The sequence below is a fragment of the Mastomys coucha genome, unplaced genomic scaffold (assembly GCF_008632895.1).
Source record: "Mastomys coucha isolate ucsf_1 unplaced genomic scaffold, UCSF_Mcou_1 pScaffold20, whole genome shotgun sequence".
In the NCBI taxonomy this organism is placed as follows: Eukaryota; Metazoa; Chordata; class Mammalia; order Rodentia; family Muridae; genus Mastomys; species Mastomys coucha.
In genome coordinates this window covers 11,492,777-11,519,495 of record NW_022196903.1, presented here as the reverse complement: position 1 = coordinate 11,519,495, position 26,719 = coordinate 11,492,777, and the positions used below count along the sequence as shown (strand labels likewise).

General features: G+C 37.7%; 1 protein-coding gene across 2 annotated transcripts in view; it reads right to left on the bottom strand.

The window, feature by feature from the left end:
* The window catches only part of Mdfic (MyoD family inhibitor domain containing), a 148,845-nt gene that overhangs the window by 52,911 nt on the left and 69,215 nt on the right, over positions 1 to 26,719 (bottom strand). Inside the window, exon 5 of one of the 2 annotated variants that reach the window (XM_031381209.1) lies at positions 18,350 to 20,886. The exons of the other annotated variant lie outside the window; for it this stretch is intronic. Within the exon in view, the coding sequence (XP_031237069.1) occupies positions 20,639 to 20,886 (248 nt within the window). The 3' untranslated portion in view covers positions 18,350 to 20,638. Of the gene's footprint in view, positions 1 to 18,349; positions 20,887 to 26,719 lie in introns of those variants that run through there. 2 annotated transcript variants of the gene reach the window in all.

The window sequence follows — 26,719 nt, the reverse complement described above, 5'->3', positions numbered from 1 at the left end:
AAAAACCAGCATGATTTTTCAAAAAAAAAAAAGCAGACTTAGAATGTATAATATTGAGGTCATACAATCTCAGAAAAGAAATACTCCACATTCTCTCTTATATGCATAATCTGATGAATAATATATGAGTATATCTGAACAAAGACTCAATGGGTACAATATAATGCATATAGAACATATAACAGAATGGCTAAATATTAGGGTATATGTGGGTAATGGACATAAGTTGTGAAAAAGGATATAAACTGTTTTCCTAGAGGATCTCTATTGTAAGAGTTTTAGTTATTGGTGATGAATAAGTAAGTGTATACAGAAATATTTGATAGTTTAAGTAGAGCAACAGTGTGAAGCTCCCCTGCTTTAGAATGCTATTCTAACTGCATAGAAGTCACTGAAATACATAAACTGTGGGTCCGGTTAATTTTCTGTATAATGTTTATTTTACTTGCAAGGCTTTTGCTAATAAAGTTTTTTAAAACATAGTTTAAAATGTTGTCCATTCTCAAAATTATTTTGTGGAGGAGGGTAAAAAAGTCAACGAAACCAATATATATGTTGAAAGTGGTCATTTTACAAGAGATCCAATTAATACCCACCCACAAAAGACTGATAATTTGAAAGCAAATAAATTTTGAAAAATGTTTCTAGGACTGCTGCTCTGAGAACTCCAAAGTGGAATCATAAACATACAAGCTTCTAGAAAAATGGGTTATCTGTTAGAACAGAATTGCATTTCAATGATTACAAGCTAATGTGAGCTCAATTTAAAATGCAGCTTGACTGGTAGATCTTACGACATTTTATATCTTTGTTAACTTTTGTCAAGAATCTCAGGTTGAGTAAAGCCTGTCTACTGATCTGAGCTTCCCAAGATGTGCTGTTGTTATGTTCCCACTGTGCACACAGCGCCAGAAGGGGCTAGGAAGAGATACTTGTTTTTTTCCCTGGGTAAAGATTTGTTGAAAAACATATCTTTGCTATTTTTCTAATTTAGCCCTACCTTGCTCTGTTGGTCTCATACACACACACACACACACACACACACACACACACACACACACACACTACACATTATAAATAAGTGACAATCTGAGAGGAAAGCACACAGTATTACAAAAGAAAGTCCTTCAAGGTCTGATTGCATTGTCCTTCACTAATTGTACTTAACAATCCATTCAAACTTTGAAACCTTTTTTTTAAAAATTTATGCTTTACATCATTTATAAATAACAGTAGAAAATTAAAGTCTATATGTCATTTTTTTGGTCACTGTACTTTTAAGAAGACAAATGATTTTTCTTAAATGCTTATAATGTAGTCAATGATTAAAAAGTGTTTATTGTATTCTAGCTGTATTGTGTTATTTCTTACTTTTTAAAAAAACACTGGATCCTTAGGTGGCTATGATTGTCTCAAATAAAAATAAAATTTTACTTTTGGTATTGAAAGAGCTGATGTACTTTATACTAAGCTTTCTAACTGCCAATACCTTCTACCTCTAACATGCCTATCCCCCAACTCCTCCCTGCAACCTCTCTTGTCTCTTGCTCTAGGGAAATTTGGAACTTGTGTGATTATGGCCTATATATCAGACAATGATATTTGATATATGGCAAAAATATGTACTTTAAATTCGCTGAATTATTGGGGCATGAAAGCAAGTTCTGAGGTTGGATATATAACCAATAGTGTCATAAAATCGATAAATCTACTCTCTAAACAGAAATGAAGATCTCAGAATGAATTCTAAAATGTAGCTGTCTTTTGAAGCCCCAAGGCTGAGCCATACCCTGTGTATTTTCATGGTTTATTTAACTGTGGTGTTACTATGATACTCTTGCATATTGTAAGTCTATTGTTTTAAGCTAATTATTCTATTCCAAATGCATATCAATGTGGAAAACCATATATAGAAAGAAAATGTTGGTGCCCGGGGAAAAAAAAGAAAAGAGAAAATGAGGAAAGTTGTTTACAAAGCTGAAGAAGGAAGGCCCTGTGAGACCAAGGCCAGCTTAGGTTGTATAGTGAGGTCCCAGCTAATAAGACCTTGTCTCAAACAATTTCAAACCAAATGGCAAAATAACACATTAAATCAAAACAACAACAACAGCAGCAGCAACAGCCGCAGCAGCCATACCACCAAGCTAAGTGACTCTGCAGGAGAAAATGGAATGAGTCTACAACACTGAAAATGAATGAGGGTCTGTAGTTCCTCACTCTTCAGATGCAAGTGAGGATAGCAAAACTTCATTTATTTTAGAAAGAAGATTACATCCAATGTAGAAAACTTACCAGAACCTCCATGGTTCCTAACACAAATTTCTGGATTGTTTTATAGTCTCTGCTTCTGTTATGCACTGAAACTTACTGTGCTGGGTCACTTGGGGCCATGATTGACTCAAAGTCACATACTTTGAGAAGCAGAAGGAAGTCAAGAGCAAATCCTATCCAGTCATTGACTTTCTAACACTTCATGGCATACAAGATTGTTTGTATAATGAGCAGCACTGGACTGTGAAGGCATCTTTTTCTGGAGCACAGGCTATTCTTATGTATTCACCAGTAAATCAGTTATCTCTTGTCAGCACAGAAGTAAGACACAAAGGGTTCCTGGAACTGTAGGAAACTCAACAGTCAGCATATACGGGAATTGTTTGTCTCTTCACAGGAATCTGAGGTCAAAGAACTGATATAAATTCTCGTATTCTAGAAGGTCCTACTGTTGTTAGTAGTAACTCTTTCTGTCCCCAAGCCAGAAGCTTCTGTGTTCTGTAATTTTTATGATATTGTAACAGACAAGCATTTAACTTGAAAATGCACTTTTATATCCTTCATCATTAACACTGTAAAAACATAGAGGCGAATTTGTAAAAATTATATGAATGAACCTCTCATGTGTACTGTACACATATAAACCCATTTTGAATTCAACATATACAACATATACAATATGTACATATAACATATACAACATATACAATATGTACACATAACATATACAACATATAGGTTTAAAGAAAGTTGTGGGAGATTATTCACCAAACAAATGTACAAAATTGCTAATCTACTGGAAAAGAAATGTGATCAGACAATTTGGGTAGAAGTTGGGGAAGCAATTAATAGGGAACGAGAATAAAATTCCTACAGCTGACTTAAGGTCCACTCAGCCTCTGGATAAAACACCCACCAAACAGATACAAATGAACTAAATACGAGTAAGTTGGTCTAATCTCTTTGCTGAATGGGTTTTCACATAAGTAAACTAATAGTCCTTGCTGGCAGGAAGGAAACTTACCCAGAGAAGATAAGGAAGATTCCCTTGTGAAAGGACTCATCACTCTTAGTACATTGGAGATTGATGAGTGTCTGGGAGTACAGTATAGAACATCGAACATTTCTTAGTATAAATGAAGAAGGCTCACAGTCTAAGCTCTTCCTTTGCAAAGTTGCTTTGGAAGCCTATATTTGGGAACATCTAACTGATGACTGCATTCTGATTTTTCTTAAAAGTAATGCAATTTTAGCAAATTCTTCAGCATACCCTGTGTATTTGTTAATTGGAACTGTCTTTGTTTCTGTCTGTGGTCCTTTTATCTTAGGTTCTATATCACTGCTGTTTCTTGGCTACATTCTACTTCTCTAACAAATCTCCATTTACTGGGCATTTACTGGCTAATTTATCCACTTCCTATTTTATACTCATGCTACTATGTGACTCTGTCTCCTGTTCCTTGTGTTAATCCCATCAGACTAGAATGAGTCAACTACCACAATTTTGAGCAAGTTTTGAACCAAGCTGTAATTAACTGCTGGCCAGGATGAAAGACTCTGGCCAGGATCATCCTATCATTCCCAGAAACTGGTGACAAGTTACATTTTGTAGGGGCTTATGAAAGCAAATTCATAATGGTACATATTTTCCACCAGGTCCAGTCAGAGGAAAGCACATATCCTTATGTACTTGCCTGAATACCTCCCACCTACATCCAATCAGGGAGCAAGCATAGATCCTGACTTATTTCCTGCCTATGCACCTAGCCCCTATATGATATGATATGTGATCACATCAAGCACATTCCGTGTAGCTGGGTCAAACAAACTTGTTTAGGGGAGTAACAACATGTGGCTTGTTATCATCCATAAACAATAGCCTTTGGCATTTCAGGAAGTGCCTGTCCTTGGAAAAAGGAGTTACAAGTTAGAGTCATTTTTGTTTTGTGGTTGTCTTAGGCACAGTAATTAAAACTTAAAACATAACTTTAAGTCTCATACCTGCTTCCTCAACTCATCTCTTAGTATCTTCTTCATGCAAACTAAATGTTTTTGGTTTGTGTTCTTCTTTGATAGCAGCATTATTCAATGCTAATATAATCCGCAGATATTTCAGATTTGAATTTTTAGTGCTGGACTCTCTCTTATCCCACACCCCACCCAAAATCCATACTGCATATTGAAGTGATATTAAGGTGGCCATTCATGCATGTGTTTCAAGTGGTTTGTGTCTGTACTAGTCAGAGGTCAACTTTGGATGCCTCCTTCTATTGTTCTTTCCAGACAGGTTCATTCATTGGATGAAGGGCTCACTGGTTGCCTAGGCTGGCTTCTCACTGAGCTCTGAGTGAAAAAGTGCCAGGATATAGAAGCATACCACTGCATCTAGCTCTTTTATGGATGACAGGAATTTCAACATAGGGCCTCTTGCTTGTGAGCACACACTTTACCCACTGGACATTCTATCTTTACTGATGTTCCTCATCTTGACTGATGCCATTATCATAACTTGATCACCAAGGCAAAAATAGCAAAAATCAACTTGCTTACATTTTTGACTCTTCCTGTTTCTTTGAAGTCCCTTCCCTTTGACTTCAACTTATCTAAGGATTGTCTCTTCTTCCCCTACATCCACTTCTTCCTAATCTATTGTCATAGCCTCATTAGCTTCTGGTGCTAGACACACCCTTCTCCTGTTATAGTTACAGCTCGAACTTTCTCCTTAATTTTTTCTTCCTTCCTAGTGTTTTCTAAACTCTTTACATAAATGACCCCACTTCCCTAACTTCCTGCTCCAAGTTATCATACTTAGAATAAAATATGAATTATGTGGCATTAAAAACAGCAAAACAACAAAATTCAAAACAAAAGCAAACACTGGGCTATTTAGACCCAGCTTGTGATTTCTCTCTCTCCTTCCATCCTGCCTTCTTGTACAGCTGCTCTCAGCCAGAGCATGTTCAGCATTCTCTGGTCTTAGCTCTGATCTGCCATATCATGGATTGGTAAATACCATTATTTCTCTCTTGTTTCCACTCTAATCATCATTTTTAACTCAGATGATATTTCCATCCTGATTCTTCTTTTAACCAACTCAGCTTCTTACAATTCTAAACAGTTTTAATGTTCCTACAAGTAGTCTCACCAAATCTTTTAAAGATTTCTTTATGTGTGCTGAAGAGGTGGCTCAGAGGTTAAAAAGACTTGTTGATCCTGCAGACGATCCACTGAGTGGTAGTTCACTATCATCCATAGCTCTAGTTAGAGAATCTGATGTCCTCTTCTGACTATTGTGGGCACCAAGCACACACATGATGCACATACACAGGCACACTTGCACACATGCACGCTCACATACATGCACCCACGAACACAAATGTGTGTATGTTTGTCATATATATATATGCAAGCAAATTATACATATGAAATTAAATGAATAAATGTAATAAAAAATAAGCTCTTATTTCCTTCATAATATTCTAAGTTCCAGAGCCAAACCAACTGTTTTTTTTTTTCATCTTCCAATGCCTTGAAGGATACAACCTCTTAAAACATGCATGTCAAACTGAGGAATCCAGAGGATGTCCATGGAGTAGGTGTTAGACACAAGTGTAGAGGAGGCAGAGCTGGACTGAGGAGATCATAATTAGGTAATTTTGGAGAAAAGAAATCTGTGAAAATGGAGCTTTAAGACAGAATTCATAAAGAGAAAAATGTCTGTAAACAGAATGCAAAGCAAGAGCGAAGACACAGGAGACCGAGTCAGACATATCCCTCAGAGGAAAATGAAAATGGCCCATGAGTGGCTAGTGCTGCATTTTCAAAGGACTACCATGGTTGCATTTTCCAAAGGATTACCATGGTTAGCCTTTTGCATTTTCAAAATTAATTTGGTTCACCATTTCAAACTATTCTCTCAAAATTATTGAACACATGAAGCTAATAAGTACCCATGAATTTCAGGTGATTTACATGTCACTCTCTCTCAGGAAAGTTTTATGAACTGCCATTCCCCTTGAAGAATCTTGATGCTCTAGGTTTGTTACACAAGAAAGGCGCTGAGCATCAGGATTTTTAGTTTCTCATATTTTACCTGATTGGAAAGCCAGAACTCAATGTGTAGTAGTATTAAGCTGCCAAAAAGATTCAGAACCTTTCACAAATAAGAAAACTGACATGCTTCATCACTCAAGCAACTTTAGAGGGAACGGTTCTGATTTATACTGCTAATTGCTTTTGCCTGGCAATAGTAGGCAAATGGAGACAATTTGGAATCCCCTCTTGTTTTAATAAAGTGGACACATTGGAGAGATAAAAGACTGTTATGCTGTCCCAAATTTCTGAATTCCTAAGGAAAGGGAGATGTCTTAACTCTGATAAAAGTCTATTTTTCCTTCTGAGCACAGTTTACCCTTGCTGCAAGCTCACAATACTTGCTAGTCTATTGTGCTACAATCTGAGCTTCTGTGGATTTCTGTCTTATCCAATATACTACCAATGGCCTTTGACAGCATTTGCAGAGCACAGTATGATCAGTTTTAATCTGTTCTCTATCTGCCCATGTTCTCTGTATAAGTGAGCTATTTTAACACAGATCTCATCTCTTGGGAAGAAAGAATGAGATTTCTCACAGCAATATTAAACTCACATATTTCTACAGAAATGCAGGCAAACTTCCTTCATATCTATCATGCAGGGAGGGTCCTGGGTAATGTAGGTGGTAACAATGAAAGAAAGGTATACATATATATGTGTGCACATACATAGCTCAATCGAGAGGGGTGGAATTTTTGTTTAGTGAAGTGAAAAGAAGATTTAAATGCATGTTAGAAAATGTTATAAGTGTAACTTTTGAAGAACTTGAATAATAATGGCACATTGCAAATATCAGCTTGGAGGGTATGCTTTTCATTCTTTGCTCTTGATGAAATTTAGTATAAGATATTAATTTCTCATTTATATATAAATATAAAAATATGTGTGATCACACACATACTAGTTCCTCCCGTTACCTTATAGGAATTCCTCGACCATAAACTATTCCTGAGAATTGATTCCACACTCCCTCAAATATGACTTTTTCATAAGGCAACTCCTTTAAAAATATAACATTTCATATATTTCCCAGACTACACATCAAATCATTGCATGCAAACATAATACTTTTACTACTTTCTTAGTGCCTGGTGTTGAGAGGGAAAATTTTAATATATCTGTATGATATCTACATTAATGTAATGGTGGCATATTGAAACTGCTTTTATCTGCCATGTTTCTCAAATGAAAGCGGCAGCTAATTTTTATGGTAGTTAGACTGTGAACCTGGCTCACAATCTTGCCTCTGTGGCTGTGCCCTATGGTATTATTAAGCAGTAGTCTTTATTCTTCATCTTAGACTTTCAAAGTTGCTATGGATATGAAGCCTATCATGTGGCCATGTCTCCACCGGAAAATATGTGCAGCAAATTCTTAATAGAATTCACAGGCCTTTCAAGAGATTGCAGGACAATTTCCTGGCATTTCCAAGGGATGCTACAGTGAGTTTGCCACACTCTACCTGTTGCTTGTCTCACATGTTATGTTATGACCCATGTGTGAATTTTCCTTCTAGTGGTGAGTAAAGACTTTCATTCGGATTTTGAGGTAAATATGGCAGTGATAAATCTTTCATACAAAGTTACTGCTAGCAACAAAAAGGACGTGCTGATAAGCAACCTTCCCTTGTGAATGCACGAGTGGCTGGAAAGAGATTATGCTCAAATATCCTCATGCTTTTATGTCAGCTGAGTGCCAGAATCCTTGGTCCAATGCTGATAAACTCTTGTTTATCACCCCCAGTACACAGTATCTTTTCTTTAGCTGTCCTGATTCAATGAGTGACATTCAGTGTTGATAAATCCCCCGCAGAGTAACTTGAGCTCGCATGTGCCTAGCCACAATACCAGTAATGACATGATCCTGAGGGGATTTGAAACCCTACCTCAACAAATTTATTTCTGTTTTTCAACATATATTCAAAGCAACACTTTGGCATTGTAATGTGATTCTTGACAGGGTAAGGTAAATTCATCATGCTAAACTGAAATGTTTCTGGCAGATGTCTACTCTGTAACAATCAAATTGCATGCACTGTAATATATGACAGCCACGGTACTACCTCTAGTTGTAGGACTTACAAGTATTAATACTTTATTAATGCAAACCTGGAACGCAATTACACATGCATTATCCCACCATGCTTTTTCATTTAGAAAAAGTTTTTGCAGATAGCTTGCCAACTTACAAACAATGGGATTTTTTTTTTAAATGAATACTGGGAGTAAAAGAAACCGTAACTTTTCATTTCAAAGATATTCAGGCATTTTGATACTTTTCAAAATCATATGCCTGCTGAAATTTAAGAAAGCATAAAAGTGAAATGTTTTCTCTTATTAAATATTAGCTTTGCTCTCTATGGAAAAAGTCATCTGTCCCAGATGAATGCTCTTCTTTAGAGAAGAAATTATTAAAATGCCAACAGTAAGCAATGAACTCTTAAAAGTGAATAGTTTTTGCAATAACCTCAATATGGACACCATTTATATACTTCAACACAATCTGCCTTACTTTACCTCCAAGCACCTAAAAGAAGATATCATCCAAAGGATCAGCACCCTTTTGCCTTCCTAATAAGTTCAAAGGCTCAGCATATGACTTCTAGTCTACAGTATGCTCTTTCAAAACAAAAGGACTCATAGGATCAAAACACATTAGCTGTCCTTGTTACAGCCTTCCGACAGCAGCAGTTCTTACTGCCTTTCTTCTGATACTATCAATAATTATTTCAAAATATGTATTTGCATGAACAAATAACCTGTCAGTTCCTATTTGATGACCCACTTTCCAGAGATAAATCGAGTTTCTGCCAGGGAATCTGCCTTCTGAATCCCTTCTACTCTCTACCTCTCTTAGAAATGACTCCTGACTCCACTCCCTGTCCAAAAGAAAAAACAAAAACAAAAACAAAACAAAAAAACCACCAACAACAACAACAAAAAAACCAATTGGCTTTCTTTTGCCTTTATTAACTGTGTTCTCCAGGACTTCCTTGAAATTCCATTGATATTACCAACTCAAATTTAAATATTTACATTTGAAGTTAATTATTCAAAAATATTTAAATATTTACATTTAAAGTTAATTATTTTAAAAAAATCCCACAGCAATTCAATGTCTTTTTTATAATTTAGTGTGAAAGTTAAATAGTTAAAACAGGTTTTGGGGCATTTTATTAGAACTCGGGAAAAATAACATATGATGCCTGGAACTCGAAGTCAGTTAGGTAATTTCTCCTGGGCAGTAAATACCCTCTTAGACCAACACGAAATTGAAAACATCTCCAATTCAGAACTTGAATCAGGTGATGCAAGAAGACAAAGATTGGCAAGAATACAATGTTGGAAACTTTACTCAGTAATTTTATTGGGGCTGGAGGCCAAGTAATGATTTGAGTCAAAGAGGACCTAAGGCTGATGCCTGGAAATGGAACTACTCATTGCCTTAGTTACAGAATTATTTACTTAGTCAATTGATTAATCACCAGTAAATGAATGGTTGGTGATTTGCTAACTTAGTTTTAAAAGGTCAATCTAGAGGGGTGTGAATTAATCCAGTAACGACCTTTGCTGTTATCACACATCCCTCTTATAAGCTGCTAAGTCCATGACTGATTTTGTACCTTTCTAAGCTTTCCACCATGTACGCCAACAGCACAGTTTAGATCTTTTTCTGCCAGCCCTCTGGATATCTCTGTTTCACCTTGTTGCTTTTCTTCCTTTTAGATGTTTCCCCTTCACCCTATCTCTCCACATCTCAGTCAACAGTCATCCTGTCCCTAAACTCAGCCCACCTGTGGACTTTTCCTTACAGGGAACAGTAGCCAACTAGAGAATTGGAACACTTTATTCCAATTTGTTTCCTAAGATCAACCCCAAGCCACTACATGTACAGCCATTGTTACCATCCAAACTCAGGAATTTGGCAAAGGTTCCTTCCAGTGGTAAGGCTGCTTTTAAGCATCTTCAAATCCAACATGTTGAGGGAAGCATAGCATTCATGTCTTCAGGAAAATAATGTTCTTTCAAACTTTTATGAACTTGGTTTTATTTCCCAACCATATAGTTCATTTGAGAATACCAGACTTAAAAATACTTAACAAATCCATTCACCTAGGACATGCTTTGAATGATTACACCTTTCAAAGGGTTTTTATTGACGCTGTCCTGCATGTCTCTGCAGTCTTGATCCCTGTTTTAACCATCATTTGGATAAGTAAATCAATGAAGTTTTTCTAAGTTGTGCTTCATCGCTGCCTTCAATCCACTATCCATATTACTTCCTTGATAAAATGCAGGAAAATAAGGATTTGTTATCATTTGTCCTCCCTTAGAATTCTCACAAGCTTCATACAGATGCCTTGTAGGAAGGAATCCAAATATTTCCAAAAGGCATTCACAGTATCGCCTACTGTGGCTCAGTCCTGCTTCTCACTACTATTCCTTCTCTATCCCGACCATTATCATGTTTTCTGAATATACTAATGATTGTGAACTTTCTCCAGATCCCAGTTGAGATATTTCTCCTTGGCAAAACATCTTGGTAATCAGAGGGATCCTATCACTCTCACCTCTCTACTCTGTGGACATTCTTCCCATCTCTATATTAACGCTCTTCTTTTCTCTCTAAATCCATAACTTGACAAATAACATTGCAGGGTTGTGTGTGTACATCTGTGTGTACAGACCAGAAGATAACCTCTGGTATTGTTTTTCAGGCATGATCCACAGTGTTTTTGAAACAGAGTCTCTTATTGGCATAAAATATGCCAAGTAGGCTAAGCTTGGTATCCAATGACTCAGATAATCACTTGTCTCTTGGTGCTATCATGTTATTTTTTGCTTCTCGGTGTCTTATAAAGATGATCAATATATGTTCCTTAACAAACTTTGCGAATAACTGAGATGGCAATACAACTGATACAATATTCTTGCCCAGGGGTGAACTGGTACTAGGCATATTTTAGTTCACGAGGGATATCATCACTGATGGCAAACACATATTAGGTTATTTTATTACCATTGGTAAGGCTATTTAAATAACTTCAATAGGTAACTTCTGAAAGATTAATTTCCAGACTAGGATTTCTGCTATAAATCTGTTTATGTGTACCAGTGTAGAATCATTTCAATGTGTGGAGAAAAGTAAAATTCCATTACACTTATGGATCCTACAACATTTTTTGTAAACCCAGATATAAGCTGGACCATTCCGAGTAATGATGTTCTCCTTTTTGCTTCCTCTAACCAAGTTGAAATAGTATCAAAAGCCAGTGGATGATCATTAAAAGAAGACTCTAGAGGAGCTATCTAGAGTGTCCCATGTTGCACTTTGCACTACAATATTTCATAGCTGTCTATAATAAAGATACACAAACATCCAAGGGATTCTGAGTATTGATGTTTGTAAATAAATTTAGAAATACATAACAACATGATTGGATTCAGAAACATGCTTTTGCACACAAACAAACAGATAACCTCATTAGTCAGGAAACGGGCAGGAAATAGATGGTTCACTCAGAGGCATAAGGGAAGGGAATTTTATAAGAGACTGTTTGCAGAAGAACATCAGTTGTAAGAACATAAACAAAGGGATTGAGGTGTTAGAAAGCAACCAGTCAGAAATGGTTACTTCCAAAGACTAGAGATGAAGAATGAAGTCTTAGAAGTCCAAGGAAAGGAATCCCTAGCTAGAAATCTTGTATATGGAGTTCAAACCACAGCCTATCAGAAAGGAGCCCACATCCAGAATGGGAGTTAATCACAATCTCTCTATTCCTATTTTTTGGTTTCTACCAGTGTCAACCATCAACAGATGCCCACCAGAAAGCAAACCCTAACCCTAACCTAAGCAAACCCTAACCCTAAGATATAGAAGGGCAAAACAAAGGGTGAACAACATAATCATAAAGACATCAGACACTTGACTAGGAGAGAAAGAATCGACAATAAGCACGAGTCAGTAATCTATAACAGGATGCCTCAGTTTAGAGTTACTGCACGAGATGACAGTTATGTAGTATAAATACCAATGATCGTATATGTTGTTTAGAATCTAAGGCAGTTTAGCCATTCAAAGTAGGAAAGATGGGAGACAAGAACCATGACCTATAAGCCTTCATGTCTTCATTCAATCTTGAAGCAGAACAGCGGCGATCAAATCTGTTTGTTCTACTAAACAATGTGCAGGATTTCATAAGACATGGGCTGATGTAAAGAAATGATCCAAGAGTACAAATTTGGTTTCCTTGTTTCATCAGTGAAGCAAGCATCACTCTGGGAAACAAAATCCAGTAATATGTCCCAGTTTTTCATCTATAAAATGGAGGTTAAAAAAAAGTATATCCAAGAAGAACTGTAGCACTGAGAAGATCAAATAAGAAAATGGATTTGGTTTGCTTTTGAAAAGCTTAACAAGCTCTACAAATGTCAGGCCCTATCACTTCTGGATGCTATCTCCCAAAGCTGGTCCCTGGGTATGTGCTTGCCAATCATCACATCCTGTCTTTTGGACTATCTTCCCTTAACACATGGAGCACTTCACTCAACTCCAACTGAAACATCACACACAAAGGAAAGATAAGCGGTGAGGAAATCCAAATGTGTTGGCAATACCACTGCATGTTAAAAAGAAAGAACAAGATTCCCGTTGAACTTCATTTCTCCCATGCATAACTTCTCTTTCCATAGGTTCTATTAACTTCAAAGGGAACTCCATGCATGTAAATGATTATATTTATTGGATGCGCCAACTCCTTCTTATCCTCCGGGCACAATTAGAAATATCATAGAAAATGAGTGTTAGAGACTTGGATCCATATTTGATATTCTATGGGAAATTTCCCATCGTTACAGATGTTAAAAATCCTGCCCAATAGTCCAGTTCTGAATTTGAAGTATTCACCCTTTTATAGCCTTGAAGTTTGTTTTTCTGCCCCCTATGGTTTTAGAATCCTCTTCTTCCAATAAAGTAAACTTATTTTCTTTATATCTATATAAACTGGTGCTAGTCTTTGGCAGATGTACAACTTGGTTTAATAATATAAATTTAGACTTCATAGAGAAATTGTTAGTACTTTCCTAAGATTATCTCATAAACACAGAAATTCTGTCCCAACTTCCATTTCACTCCAGGATCACAGTCCAGGATCTAAATTCCAGGATGCTCAGTTCAGTATTCCATTCAGTAAAGTACAGTGTGATTCCAAGGTTTGATGTAAATTCAGGCATTATTATCAATATTCTTGTTAGATAGTGAGGTTTCCCTGGGAAGAATCTCTTGAATCAATGAAAACCCCTTGGTGTATACAGAGCCCTGAGCCTTTTACAGCAATTCCTTGTTTATCTACTCTGTATTCAGGAGTCTTATACCTTATAATGAATGGATGTGTCTCTGAGGCTGACTGTGGCAAACAACTTAATGTCCTCATTCTGTTCTATCAGTAAATATAAAGATCCGATAAGTACAACAGGCATGTGGCTTCAGCAATATTGTGGGTATGTGTTTGTGTGTTTACAAATTTACCGAAGAGGACAAGTTAATATTCAACTGTACAATCTTTTCAAGTGTCACATGGAGAAAAGTAATGAGCCTTTCAAATTAAACAGATTGAATTACTATGAGAGAATGATATATTCACACAGTGAACATATCTGTGTTGAAAGATACTCACGTATAATGATTCTTTCCAATTCACCTTGCAGACCAATAAATAAAGCTACATCAAAGTAATTTAGGCCCAGCTTGAATTATTTGTAATGAATAAATAAGGAGAGTCGAGCTTCAGTAAATATTTATAAAGCAAAATAATCTGAAGTCTATATAGCAATCAAATTTTTAGTGAAAATATGTGTAAGTGGGTTTATTTTGAAAGGAAACGTCCTACTCCAAATGTCATAACCAATTAAATTCTCCAGGTAATGACCCCATTTGCATAGTGAGCGGAACCCACAAGTGGGAATTTTAATGGGTACACCACCTGAGTACAGTAATTGGGAGTGACACAACTTGAACTAGTTTTGTGCTTACCTCACTGAAATTCTACTCAGATTATTTTGAATGTCAAGCTACAAGTCAAATTCCAAGATGATGGATTTGTTCTTTTTTAAGCACCAAGTCTGAATAAAAAGAAATGCAAGGAGTATCTTTGCTTTAAGTCATCTGTGTGTCTTTCTCCACATTGCTTCCTTTTCTTCAGTGATTGGAATTTAATTTTATTCATTAATTTGTGAATAATTAGATAAAAAACAGAAATAATGTCCCCAGCAGCTAAATTGCTTTTGGATTGCAAGTTAATGTACTTTTACCAGAATGTGTATTATATAGTTAAACTAGCATAACCATTTACTAAAATGTAATTGTGTCAATATGCCCAATTATTCTTTCTGATGATATAACAAAAATCTAAGGTAATGAGTATTCTGGGGCATTTCACATGTCCCTTACCTTGATGCCGATAAAACACACTTTCCGCAGAGCTGATCAGAGATGACTTGTCACCTGAAAGTGCTACTTCTAAGATATTCTCTGTATCTCTCCGGCACTATTCATGTCCTTGAAAGAACTGTGCACTCTGATTGAGGGATCACATGACGGCCACATTAAATTATATAATAAAGGAGATTTTAAAACTCTTAACAGTCAGACACATGATGAACTGTGCTTTCCGGGTGTTGGAGGTGACATTTCAAAACCTCTTTTGTTTCACTCTAAGACTGCTTTCAGTCCTGTTTGTAGGTGTTCGACACAACTCAGCCACATCTGTAATTGGCATTGCATCCAGCAGACAGGCTCTGTACATCTTTACACTGCAACCTACCAAGTTAAGAAATGGATTGGTTCAATATAAAACAGCAGGCTGTTTTTAGACATAGTTACTAGTGCACAAGCTTTAATATGGCTTGGCTTCATCCTATAATGAGATCTTTTGGTTCCCTGCTCAACAGACTTTTATTCCTTTGGAAAAGGCTATGAACTATGTCAAGTGGCTCGGAAGCTTTTGTCCACCCCTCTTTCTTGGCTTTGGAATGGAATTCCTTTGCTTCTACCCCTTTATGCATCAGACAGAACTTAAGAACCGTTTCAGTTTTTTTCAAGTTAAACTTAGAATTTCTGTGTTTGAATTTGCTTTTTGCTATTAAAAAAAAGGAAAAGAATAATTACTTTCTCAACTAAATTTCACAAAAAGGGGGGGGTGATTGGAGAGAAATGCCTAAGTGTAGGGCTCTGTGTTGTCTTAAACAGATGTATCTTTAACTCCAGGTGGCTAATGTGTCAAAGGATTCAGTTTCCTAAAATGATTACTTCACAGTCACCTCACAACCAGGTAAATGATTCTTGGTTTGTGTTCATCGAATAGGCTAAGGGGATGCTATTTGATGGAAACACAAACAGATATAAATACTGCATAAATAAGCAAGAGGACTAGAAATGTGAGCTGCTGTGACTGCTTGCTTGAGAATTCTGAGCTTTAGATATGGCTTTAGTGGAAAACATGCTCTGTCTCAGTATGGTAAGGACAGCAGGGTACAGGTCGCTGAAGGATTCTGGTCTATAGCTAAGGTCTGCTCATGGCTTTGAGTTTCACGTCCAGGTTAGCTACTGTTACCGTTAAAACCAATCTTATGGGTAGTACTTCGAGGCATAGTCCTTTATTTTTAAAAAGATTTATCTATCTCTATCTATCTATCTATCTATCTATCTATCTATCTATCTATCTATCTATTTCTGTGTACCAGAGGGGCTATGAATTTAGATGAACTTGTGCATATCCCAGGAGGCTAGCAGAGGCTGTTGGATCCCTCGGAACTGGAGTTAAAGGTGGTTGTAAGTCCCTGGATGTGAGTGCTGGTAACCAAACTCAGATCCCTTGGGATGTAGGTAATCTGCAAAAGCAGGAGGTGCCCCTCCAGCCAAGTCCCAGATTCTTTTTTTTTTTTTAGTGTCATAATAAAACATTTTATTGTGTTTAACATGTTCTTATAAAGAAGACAAACATATCTTCAATTATTATAATCTGCCAAAAAGGGGGTAAATTTTGGAATAGGAGTAAAATAAATTTAGAAATAACTATTTTCATTATTGTGCCCTGTTTTTTAAATATTAGACATATTTTTTTAAGATATTTTCTTTATTTACATGTAAATTTCTCCATTCCCAGTTTCCCCTCCAAAAAACAAAGAAACAAACAAAAACAACAAAAACAAACCCCTGTTGCCTCCCACTTCCCCATGCCTGCCACCCCGCCCTCTCCCACTTCAGGGATCATTTCTATAGTTTGCGACAAGTCCCGGATTCTTAAAGTAAAAGGTACAGCCATTGTTCACTGGAAATTTTGCAATGGGAAGATACAGGGTCAATTTAGTAATCAGTGACCATTTCTATTAAAGCAACTTTCATATTAGGGCTTTATCACAATGTCATTCTGTTTCCATAACTTTTTTCTATTTAAAACCAAACCTTTAATAATAACCTTAAAGAGTTAAGCAATGATGGAGGCCTCAGTGGTAGAGTTATCAGTTCTTCTCTGGAGATGTCAATCTTCCTCCTCTGGTTGGAACTTCCTGAACATTATGCCATTTCCTTGGGATACCTACTATCAAGTCAGGCACATAAAAAATGCTCATAGAGATGAACACTGCAAGGACTGCCCAGCAATAACAAGTACAAGGTTAAAAACGCAAGGAGATGCAGAGGAAATCCTAGCAATATATTACCCATTATTTCAAAAAAATTGGTATGTTACTGCGTTAGCATAAGAAGGAAAATAATATTTGATAAAACCTTAGTCCTATGGACCTACAAATCACAAGTAATTGAAAGGGAGGAAAGTTTTGAATACTGTTAAGCTAAAAATAATCTCAATAGTAATGCTACTATTACTAAATATCATTATTAGTAAATGATTGATTAGGATAGAAAAACATAAGCAGTAAGGAGTGGCATTGTAGAAGGCAAGCCATTGTTTGGATGGAGCCTTGGCCTTGTTAGGTAGTGATGTGAAATGGATAGAATTTCAGAGTCTAGAGGATGGAGATTTTATGGACAGATAACAGCAAGTTATTAGACAAGGCTGCCTTGGCTACTCTTTGATCTGTTCAGACATCAGCATCTCAGATGAGGGAAATTGTTATAGAAAGTCACTGTGAAGCCAGAGAGTAAAGTTATTTTTAAAAACAAAACCAAAAACAACAACAAAAACAGAAAAACAAACAAACAAAACAACGAAAACCAAAACACTTCTCATGAATAGTTAAACTATTGTATTTGCCATTGCTGTCTCAGGTAGAAAGAGTTCTGAAAATGGAGTTGGATGTAAAGTTTACTAAATGCGACACCCAACTTTATGACTTGGAATACTTTGCTACTCAGTGTCAGCATGTACAAAACAGTTTTTGTAGCTTCATAAACTGAAGTGAATTCCTTGAAGTAAATGAATGAAACCAATCGACCCAAAGACTAGTGCGTTGCTCATGACTAATTCCTGCTTTGGGGTGGCTGAGCAGGGCAACTGAGGTGAGTTTGGTGTTACCCTGCGATTATAGAGTGAGGTGCAAGCCATCTATGAATACTGTTACAGGGAGTGAAGTATGTGAAGAGGGAAGGACAGAAGAGGTGGAAGGAAAAAAGGAAGGGAGATGGTAAGGACCGAAGAGGGAGGGCAGAGGTAAAGAAGGAAGAAAGAGTAAGAAGAAAAGCTTGCATTTTTACATGCTGTGAATATTTAAGAGAGCACTGCATTTTGGTATCATAGGGCAGCAATGGCTTGCAGATAAATGATTTCCATATATTTCTCAGTTCATTAGCAGGCATGAGTCTTGTGCTGTAGACAGAGACATGGAAAGAGAGACTAGGAAATTTTTCAGGAAAACATATAAAAGGGTAATAAAAATCTTTGGGTTTTAAAATATTGTTGGAATTATTTAAATATAAAGCAACTAATATGTAAATTAGATACAAAAGAATCTTAAAGCACAATAAGTAGTCATATTCCTTTTTAATTTTAAAATATCCAGGATCCAGTTTGAAAATATGCCACATTTAAAAAGAGTCGGAATGTCTAGGTGTAAACTATAGCAATTAGCTTTGACGGCCATAAGATTCAACAAAACACTTTATATACCAAAATTCTAAAATATGCTAAAACTGTTTTCACATTTGCCTATTTTTCTTTTGAATTATACAAGATGCCTTAAGGAATGGCTTGCCTGGAGTAGAGAGCTGAAGAAAAGTCCTACACGTACAAGTATGGAAATTAAATTCTGGTATTCACTAATGCTCTCTATTACAGAAAAACATTTTTAATGCACTAACATTTTCATTGCAAATCATAGCAAGATATATTCAAGCATCAGACAAGCCTCTTGGTTAAACAGTTTTACAGGATAACGAGGCAAATATTTTAACAATCATTAGGAGGCTTATCCATAAACAGATGGCTCTTCTTCATCCTATGATATAAGCACAAGCTAACATCGGGTATATGGAAATATTAAAGTTGCCATTATATTTGAATCAAAGCTTCTGTTTAAAAAATGAAGAAGAAGGCAGCTGTATATTAGCATCATATTTAAAGTATATGCACATGTAAATTGCACTAGAAAGGAGATGCACTTGATTTTTTTTCAAAGAATATTTAAAATAATAATTTAATTATAAGCTAGGCTAATTTTCAAAGGAAAGACACTGGTGATATTGCCATTCTTCATGTAAAAAAAATGTTCAGGTCTCCTAAAGGTCTAGTCTGGCTAAATTCTTCCCCCAAAAGCACTATTTCTAATAATCTAATATTCATCCAGAACTAGGAAGAACCACTAACAAGTCTCAAGAGCCTATAAGGAATTAGTCAATTTAACCAAATTTTAAATCTGGAGAGAAAAACAAGTGAACGAACAAACAAACAAAAAAACAAAAAATCAGGGGAGGATGTGTATGAACCTGAACTCTCCCTCCCTTCCACATGAGCTGACTCCATCACTTTAGAATTAGTCTCATCGCAGCCTCACTTCTTCCGACCTTAGTATCTTTATAATCTGCCTCTTGGCATAATTTCACACACAGTTGGAATCCTGATATCTGGTGATGATGGTGGACATCTGAGGTCCTCCTGTAGTGGATCCAAAACTTACATATTTATGAAATACAATAAGGCTAGAACTACAAGCCAGTGAAAATAAATAGACCCCCACCCCAACCCCTGCATGCTAAAGAACTGAATCTTTCCAAATATAAGCCAGCTTTGGAAAAACCCCAATGAATACTGGGAATTTTTAATCTTAAAAAAAAAACTCATTTAAATGAACGTTGTTAAAAAGTGTTCTACATTTTTTTTTTGGTAAAATATAGTTATGTTAACAAGGTATTATGTTTTCATTAAAATTTATAACACTTAAATTATGTGTAGAAAAGTGCATATTTGCATTAGTTTAGATTTTATAGTTCTAAGAAAGCTGTGTTGCTGCAATGTACAATCAAGGCAAATCCTTTTCTCTTGTTCAGAGCGTAGACAGCCCAGGCTGTCCACCTTAAACTTTCTTCTAAATTTAAATAGCTCATCCTAGTGCCTCCACAACGCCTCACACATCCTCCTTCAGTAATCCATCATTCACTTCTGTGTGTTCCTCCGGCCTCTTGCCTTTACAGTCCTGAAGTCAGCATGCCTTGCGACCTGGTTCATTCTTTACGGCTCTCCTCCTGTTCTCCTCCATTATGCTTCCTGCTGCTCTGGGTGAGAGAGCAACATGATCTTCCTCAGTGCACTCTGGCAGAACAAGAGAGGTGGAGAGCCCAGAGGAGACCAACATGGAGAGTCCCACAACTGTTTACGCCTCTGCCCAATGTTTGCGCTTGCTTAGAATAAAAAAAAAAGTTTGCTATTGACCTCTAATAGATAAATATCAAAGTGAACTGGTTTAAAGACATACTGAGCAATATTGCATTTAGAGCAAAGAGCTGCTCAGAATGGTTAGGGAAAACAGACATGTTGAGAGAAAGAAGACATTTAACATTGTAGGCTGTGTGTGTCAAAATGTCTTCCAATTATTATCATCTACGAAGATGCTTCGAAAGCCAGTCAGGCAGTTAAAACTTCACATATTAAACCACACACATCTGGTGAAAGAGGAAGAATTTCAGAGATTATGTAAAAGGAATGAGTTAGACAGTGCAAATACTGAGCTGCTTCACGGGAGCCTTACCAGGGGCTTTTCTTTCCCCTACAAGAAAGATTGTAATGTCGTCTCCAGTTTTAGTACAAACAAGAGATAAATCTTTATGAAGGAAAACAGATGCCACAGCATTCCATGCAGATCTCTAAACAGTCTGAGGATTCACAACAGGCATCCATGATGCCACAGTCCATGTCACAGGGGCAGCTACAGTCATCGCCCATCTCATCGCCACAGCAACAGCAGCAGGCTTCGGAGGTGCAGATGCCGCACGAAGCTTGTCCCAAGACGATGTTGCAGAGGGTCAGGAATTCACAGAACAAGCACGCCAGGATACAGTGGACACAACAGTCTTCATTACCAGGCCAGAGGGGACCACATAGTGAGAGAAAGAAGAGACACGAAATACATGGGTTATCCAGAGACTGGGTGAAATCTGGTCCAAGTTACAACTCAAATGATACTCAGCCCTACTACACTCCTGTGGTTGATTGTGAGCTAGATGTACAACAAGAAGCTCAAGTTCAATTCTCGATGAGTCATCACTCGATGGAAAAACTGGACTAGAAAATGAGCTGTGATCATGTGTGTCTGTGCAAGGCATTACCACACTGACTCACTGTGTCATGGCTCTTGATCCCAAGTATCCCTTTTCTGTGTATCTTATCAATTGTTCCTACAACCTACTGCTCTCTGGAACAAGTGTGCTCAAATGAATTTACTGAATAGAAAGTTTATTCATGTGTTCCACCCACAGGCTTCAAAACTGGAAAGAGCAAATAGGAGATATTAGACATATTAATCATTAATTCAGAACTTAAACTAGAGTCCATTAAACCATGTTCTACATGTTGTCTTTTCTAATCAACTCAGTATCTCTCTCCCTCTCCTTCTCCCTCCCCCTCCCCCTCTCAGTTCCCCCCAGCCCCCTCTATCTCTTCTCTCTTTCTGTCATATAAACATTTACAGACCAACAGTGAGACTCTCTAGTTGGGTCCAACTATAATTACTAATTTTACCTACTTCACACAAAAGGGATCGGAAACACCAGGAATGAAAGAGTAGCTTTCCTACTTCTTGATGGTGGCAAAGTCACTCAATCTCTACCATTTCTTCATGATTTCCTAAATAACATTCACCATATTTCCTAAACTGATGGGAAGAAAAAAAAATCGAACAGCCACCTAATGTATTTATTACACATGCTGCAAAATTCTTTTTTAAAAAAAATTATGACAAATGAAAGGACTAACTGGTGGAAATACTTATTTCTCAATTTCTTATCACATGTCACGGAACCCTGCGATTAAGGCTTGAGACATGTGTCAAGATCAAGAATATTGATACTTTTTACATATTGTACAATGTGAGTTGTACTGTCCTGAGGATCAAACCCACAACTTCATGGCTGCTGGGCAAGTGGTCTACCCCGAGCAACACCACCAACCTTCAATAGAGTTTCAGCAGATTATGTGAAAGCCGAAGGATAAAGGGAATCTCCTGGCAGAAACCAAGGCTGTTGATGTGGCTGCTCTGCTGTAATAGAGAAAAGCATTCCTCGCTTTGTCGTGCTGCTGCTATTCTGTAAGCATGTGTGACCTGACAGGACTATCCCATCACCACCATGCTGCTATTCTGTAAGCATGTGTGACCTGACAGGACTATCCCATCACCACTGTTCTAAGTGTTTCTGCTGAGGAAAAGCAAGCAGTAACGTTTCACTTCCACAAACCTATCACTAGGCACCCATCAGTTTCTCAGCTCCTGGAACATGTCAGCTTGTCTGCAGTGGAGAACTTGGAGGGTGGCTCAAATAAAGGTGGAAGCACAAAGGCCTTCTCCACACAGTGAGTATCATGAGGGCGAAGGGGGTCAGAACATTCAGCAGATAAACTACAGAGCTGTTTGTGATGCTAAAGACCTCCAACACATCCCTGTCCTTTTTCAAATTCCAAACCCACTCCCACACAATGCTCAGGCAGAAACTAAAAAGAGATGGGGGTGGTGAAGAACTCAGATCTCTCCATCTTCCTCTAATGTGTTGACTTTTGGGAGTATCCAAACATTTCCAACAATGTCTCAATTTTTGGTTACAAAAACATCTAAAGAAAAATGGTGAGTGAATGTGAGTGTTTTGACTGTGCAATCTAAAGACTGAATCTGAAGACTATACACGTGGTAAAGGCTGTGAAGCCTATGGCCTTACAAGGTTCCTCGTTTATAGAGCATCTTGGGGTGGGATCTTCTGAGAACTCTTCTTGTACCTCTTCACCCCAGTTTACATTTGATATTTTTTTTGTTCATTTGAGATTTTTCAGGATATTATCATCGTGATTTGTAAAACATGTGAAAAGTTATAGAGAACTACTTTATCGTTAAGAAAATAGTGTTGAAGGTTCCATGTCATGCTGAAGACCTGTAATCCCACCACTTACCATAGGGAGGATTATGAGTTAAAGGCCACTCCATGCTACAGAGTGAGAAACTGTTTCAAAACTAACATACTATTTAATTGGCAGTATTTCCTCCCTACTTAATGAATCTTTAAACACTTTTACCCACACTGACCAATTTCAAGAATATTTCACTGAGAACTTAATTTCTAATTTTTATGGTAGGTAGAATGTTTTAATTTCAAAACTGAGAAAGAACATTTCTAAACAGTATTCATCTTGCTGTGTATTCCTAAACACTAGAACACTGCTTACACATAGAGATTCCTTATATATGAGTCATAAAATATGCCACAGGAAGAACTATTTGTTTGTGAGCAATCTGTCAAGTACAAAGAGGAAAAGAACGTTTGTCCCCTTGAACATTATAACTAGAAAGTTAGGCCAAGCATAGATAGCAGGATCCTTGCCTGTAATCCTAGTATTTAGGAGACTGGGGTAAGTGGGTGGCAATGAGTGCTGGGCCAGCATGGCTACACGGGGAGACTTTAAGGTAGTGAAGAAATGTGAAGCAAAAATGGGTTGTAAGGATTGTCATGTCAATGTGGTAGAGCATGCCAGGAAGTACCACACTAGGGAGCTAGAGGCAGGATTTCCAAAGCAGCCCTGGCTTTAGGAGAATAATGCCTTAAACTAACAATCAAAATCAACAGCAAAAAGCGAAGGTGAGGTAGCATCCGTTATAATGCCAAGGAAGGACCATCGTGAATTTGAGGCCAGGCTAGGCTATACAGGGAGGCTCTATCTAAACAAAAAGAAAAGAAAAAGAAAGAAAAGAATGAAAGGAAGGAAAAAGAAAGGAAGGAAAGAAAAGAAAAAACAAAACTAAACAAAAAATCCAAAATAAAGAAACCAAATTTGGGAAGAAGAGTAGAGAAACAAAAGTTTAAAAAAGACACATGTCTCTGCCTGTATGTACTTCACTGTCAAAAAAAAAAAAACCCTTTTCCCTGGGTCCTTGAGGTTTTCAGTTTTTATGGGTTTTATTTAGTCATGATTTGCAGTTTTTACCAAAACTGTTTAACCTTTAAGAAGCCAACTGGGTTCTGGGAAGGATGCCTAGCCTAAACTGGGCCAAGCAAGAATTGTGCAATTCAGTGTACTGAGAGGACTCTCAGTACAAGACTGACAACTACTGTAACTTTAGGAAAAACAAAGAAACAGGACAGCAGGAAAGAGCTTAGAAGAACACATCAAAAGAGATCGTTAGGAGGACTTTTGACTTTAAAAGCATCAGCAAATAAAAGAAAAACATACACTTAGGAATTATTGCTGTCACAGTCCCAAGCCAAAGTCACTACTGGTAAGCCTGTGCTGCAGCCACACCCCATGCCTAAGGTAACAACCCAAACCGTAAATAGACCTTAGCCACAGGGAAAACTGTCTGTGACCGATCTTAGGAGCTCTGTTGAAAATGAAACTGAAGGTTCTGTTCGGGGGAGAACAGCCAGTTTATAATGAAAGTATCCCAGATTGATTTATCTGATCAGTATGTTGCCAAATTGACTAGGAAATTTTGACATTAGAGAGACAGTTTGCTAGAGCAAAGAGATGAACAAGTGTGGCGCATGCTTTTAATCCCAGCACTTGGGAGGCAGAGGCAGGTGGATTTCTGAGTTCAAGGCCAATTTGGTCTACAGAGTGAGTTCCAGGACAGCCAGGGCTATAGAGAGAACCCCATCTGGGGGGAGGGCGTGGGGGAAATGGAGAGAGACGCAATTTGAATGATGCACTCAGGTCTATGACAGACAAGTCTTCTTCCTCTTTTCATTTCTTCCTCATAAGATGTGGTATGACAGGTACTCTTAATTTCTTGGAACAACGATACCCGACACAGGAAGTGGAATACAGGAACGAGCAGAGAGCAGAGAATTCTCAGAATTGCCCACAACAACCCATTTTTGAGTGAAGAAAGATGTGTATGCCTCTTATCTTGACTAATCTGTAATAAAGTTTCCTATGACTTAAAGTGCTCGAACATACATTTCTTTCTGGGTAACTAGCATGTAAACGAGATGCTGAGAAGCAAAAAGGTACATTAGCCCTTGGCAAGGAACGCTGGATCGGATCTTGCAGAGGGATACCCCCATAGTGTTTGAGAACACAGCTCTGAGATCAGTTTTACCGTCAGGGTAAAGAGTTCCCAGAGCTACTTGCCCGCCCGTCTATCTGCTGAGTAGTGGTGCACACTACACAAGGGTGGGGTCTGACATGGGGGTGCATTCCTGATGTCAGATATTGCATCACTTGAAGCCAGACATTGCATCCCTGCATTTGTTGTTTCTTAATAGAGAATGGAAAAGTATGTTTGACTTATCCTGAGTTGCAGCTACAATGGCTGAATGTCTATCTTTTGCAAAAGAAATCCAGCTGGTAGGGCCTGACACAAGCATCTTCCAGGGAGTTCTGCTTTTCAAGTGTATGTAGTGCGGGTGGGTGAGGCATATTTATGAATTCTGCACAGTAGCTCAGCTCCAGGCAAATGCCTGACTCAAGACAGGGGCTGCACAGCACTCCTGGCCCCCAGCCGTTGACTGACCACCTGCCTGAGAAACAGGCCTGGAGGTCACAGCCTACACAGAGCCTCTGGCACATGGCAGTCCCAAGGGCTCTGGGCCATGGCTAGAAAACAGAGGCAACATTTTCCTAATGGAGAGGAAAGTGAGCTAGGTCAGGAGGTTTTTAAAAAGAAAGCTAGAGAAGAGTTAGATTTTCCATGCAGAGCTGACTTTGGGGAAATGAACAATGGTCTTCATTATCATCTTTCTCCTCAACAAATTCAGAAGAATATTAGAAAGAAAGAAAGAAAAAAACCCCTGCCCTCCTACACCCACCAAGGGACTCCTTGGGGGCTTCCTTGACCCATATTCAAGTCCTGGAACCCACCTGGTCCAATGGAGAAAGAGGTTACTGTAGGTCACAGGCAGATAGCCTGGCCTTGCATTTCTCCCCCCCACGCCCCATGCCCTCCACCCCATTCTTTATTCTGTTGCCAGCATTGTACACAGCTAATGCACTAAGTATTCCAAACTCTGCCAGACTTGATCCATAACTTGGTCTCAACTACAGCGCTAGTCCAAGAAATCTGTTTGAAGGGTCATTTTACATTCTAGGAAGATTGTAAATTTATATCAGAGGAATTATTATTTCATAGAAGTTTAACACAGAAATCAAGAGGCAATGGCACTTCAGGTGTTAGATACATCTCTATGAATCACTACATTTTTATTTTTTTATTTATTGAATATAATATACAATATGCATTTGAGTAAAGGCTCTTTTTTTTTTTTGGCACAGTGTGAATGGAGGTCAGAGGACAACTTTTTGGGATAGTTCTTTCCTTTTAGCATGTGGGTTCTGCGGGTTAAACTCAGGTCACTACAAACCACCTTTAGGTCTTGAGCCATCTTGCTGCCTCACACATTTTAGTACATTTTACATGTAAAGTTAAATCAATATCTGAGTTGAGAGTGGCTAAAGTATCAGTAGTACAAATTATAGCAAGTGTTTCCTGAATCGTTCATATTCAAGATGACAAATTTGATAGAATGTCATTGTCCTCAGGGACATAAGAACACTAAACAAAAAATGAACTCATGAGTAGCACCTGCTAAGGACTAGCAGTGTGATGGTTGTGGTGGTATTGGTGGAGATGATGATAGTTGGGTGATTGTGGTGTGGGTGGTAGGATTTGTGGTAGTAGTGGTGGTGGTGGTGGTGGTGGTGGTGGTG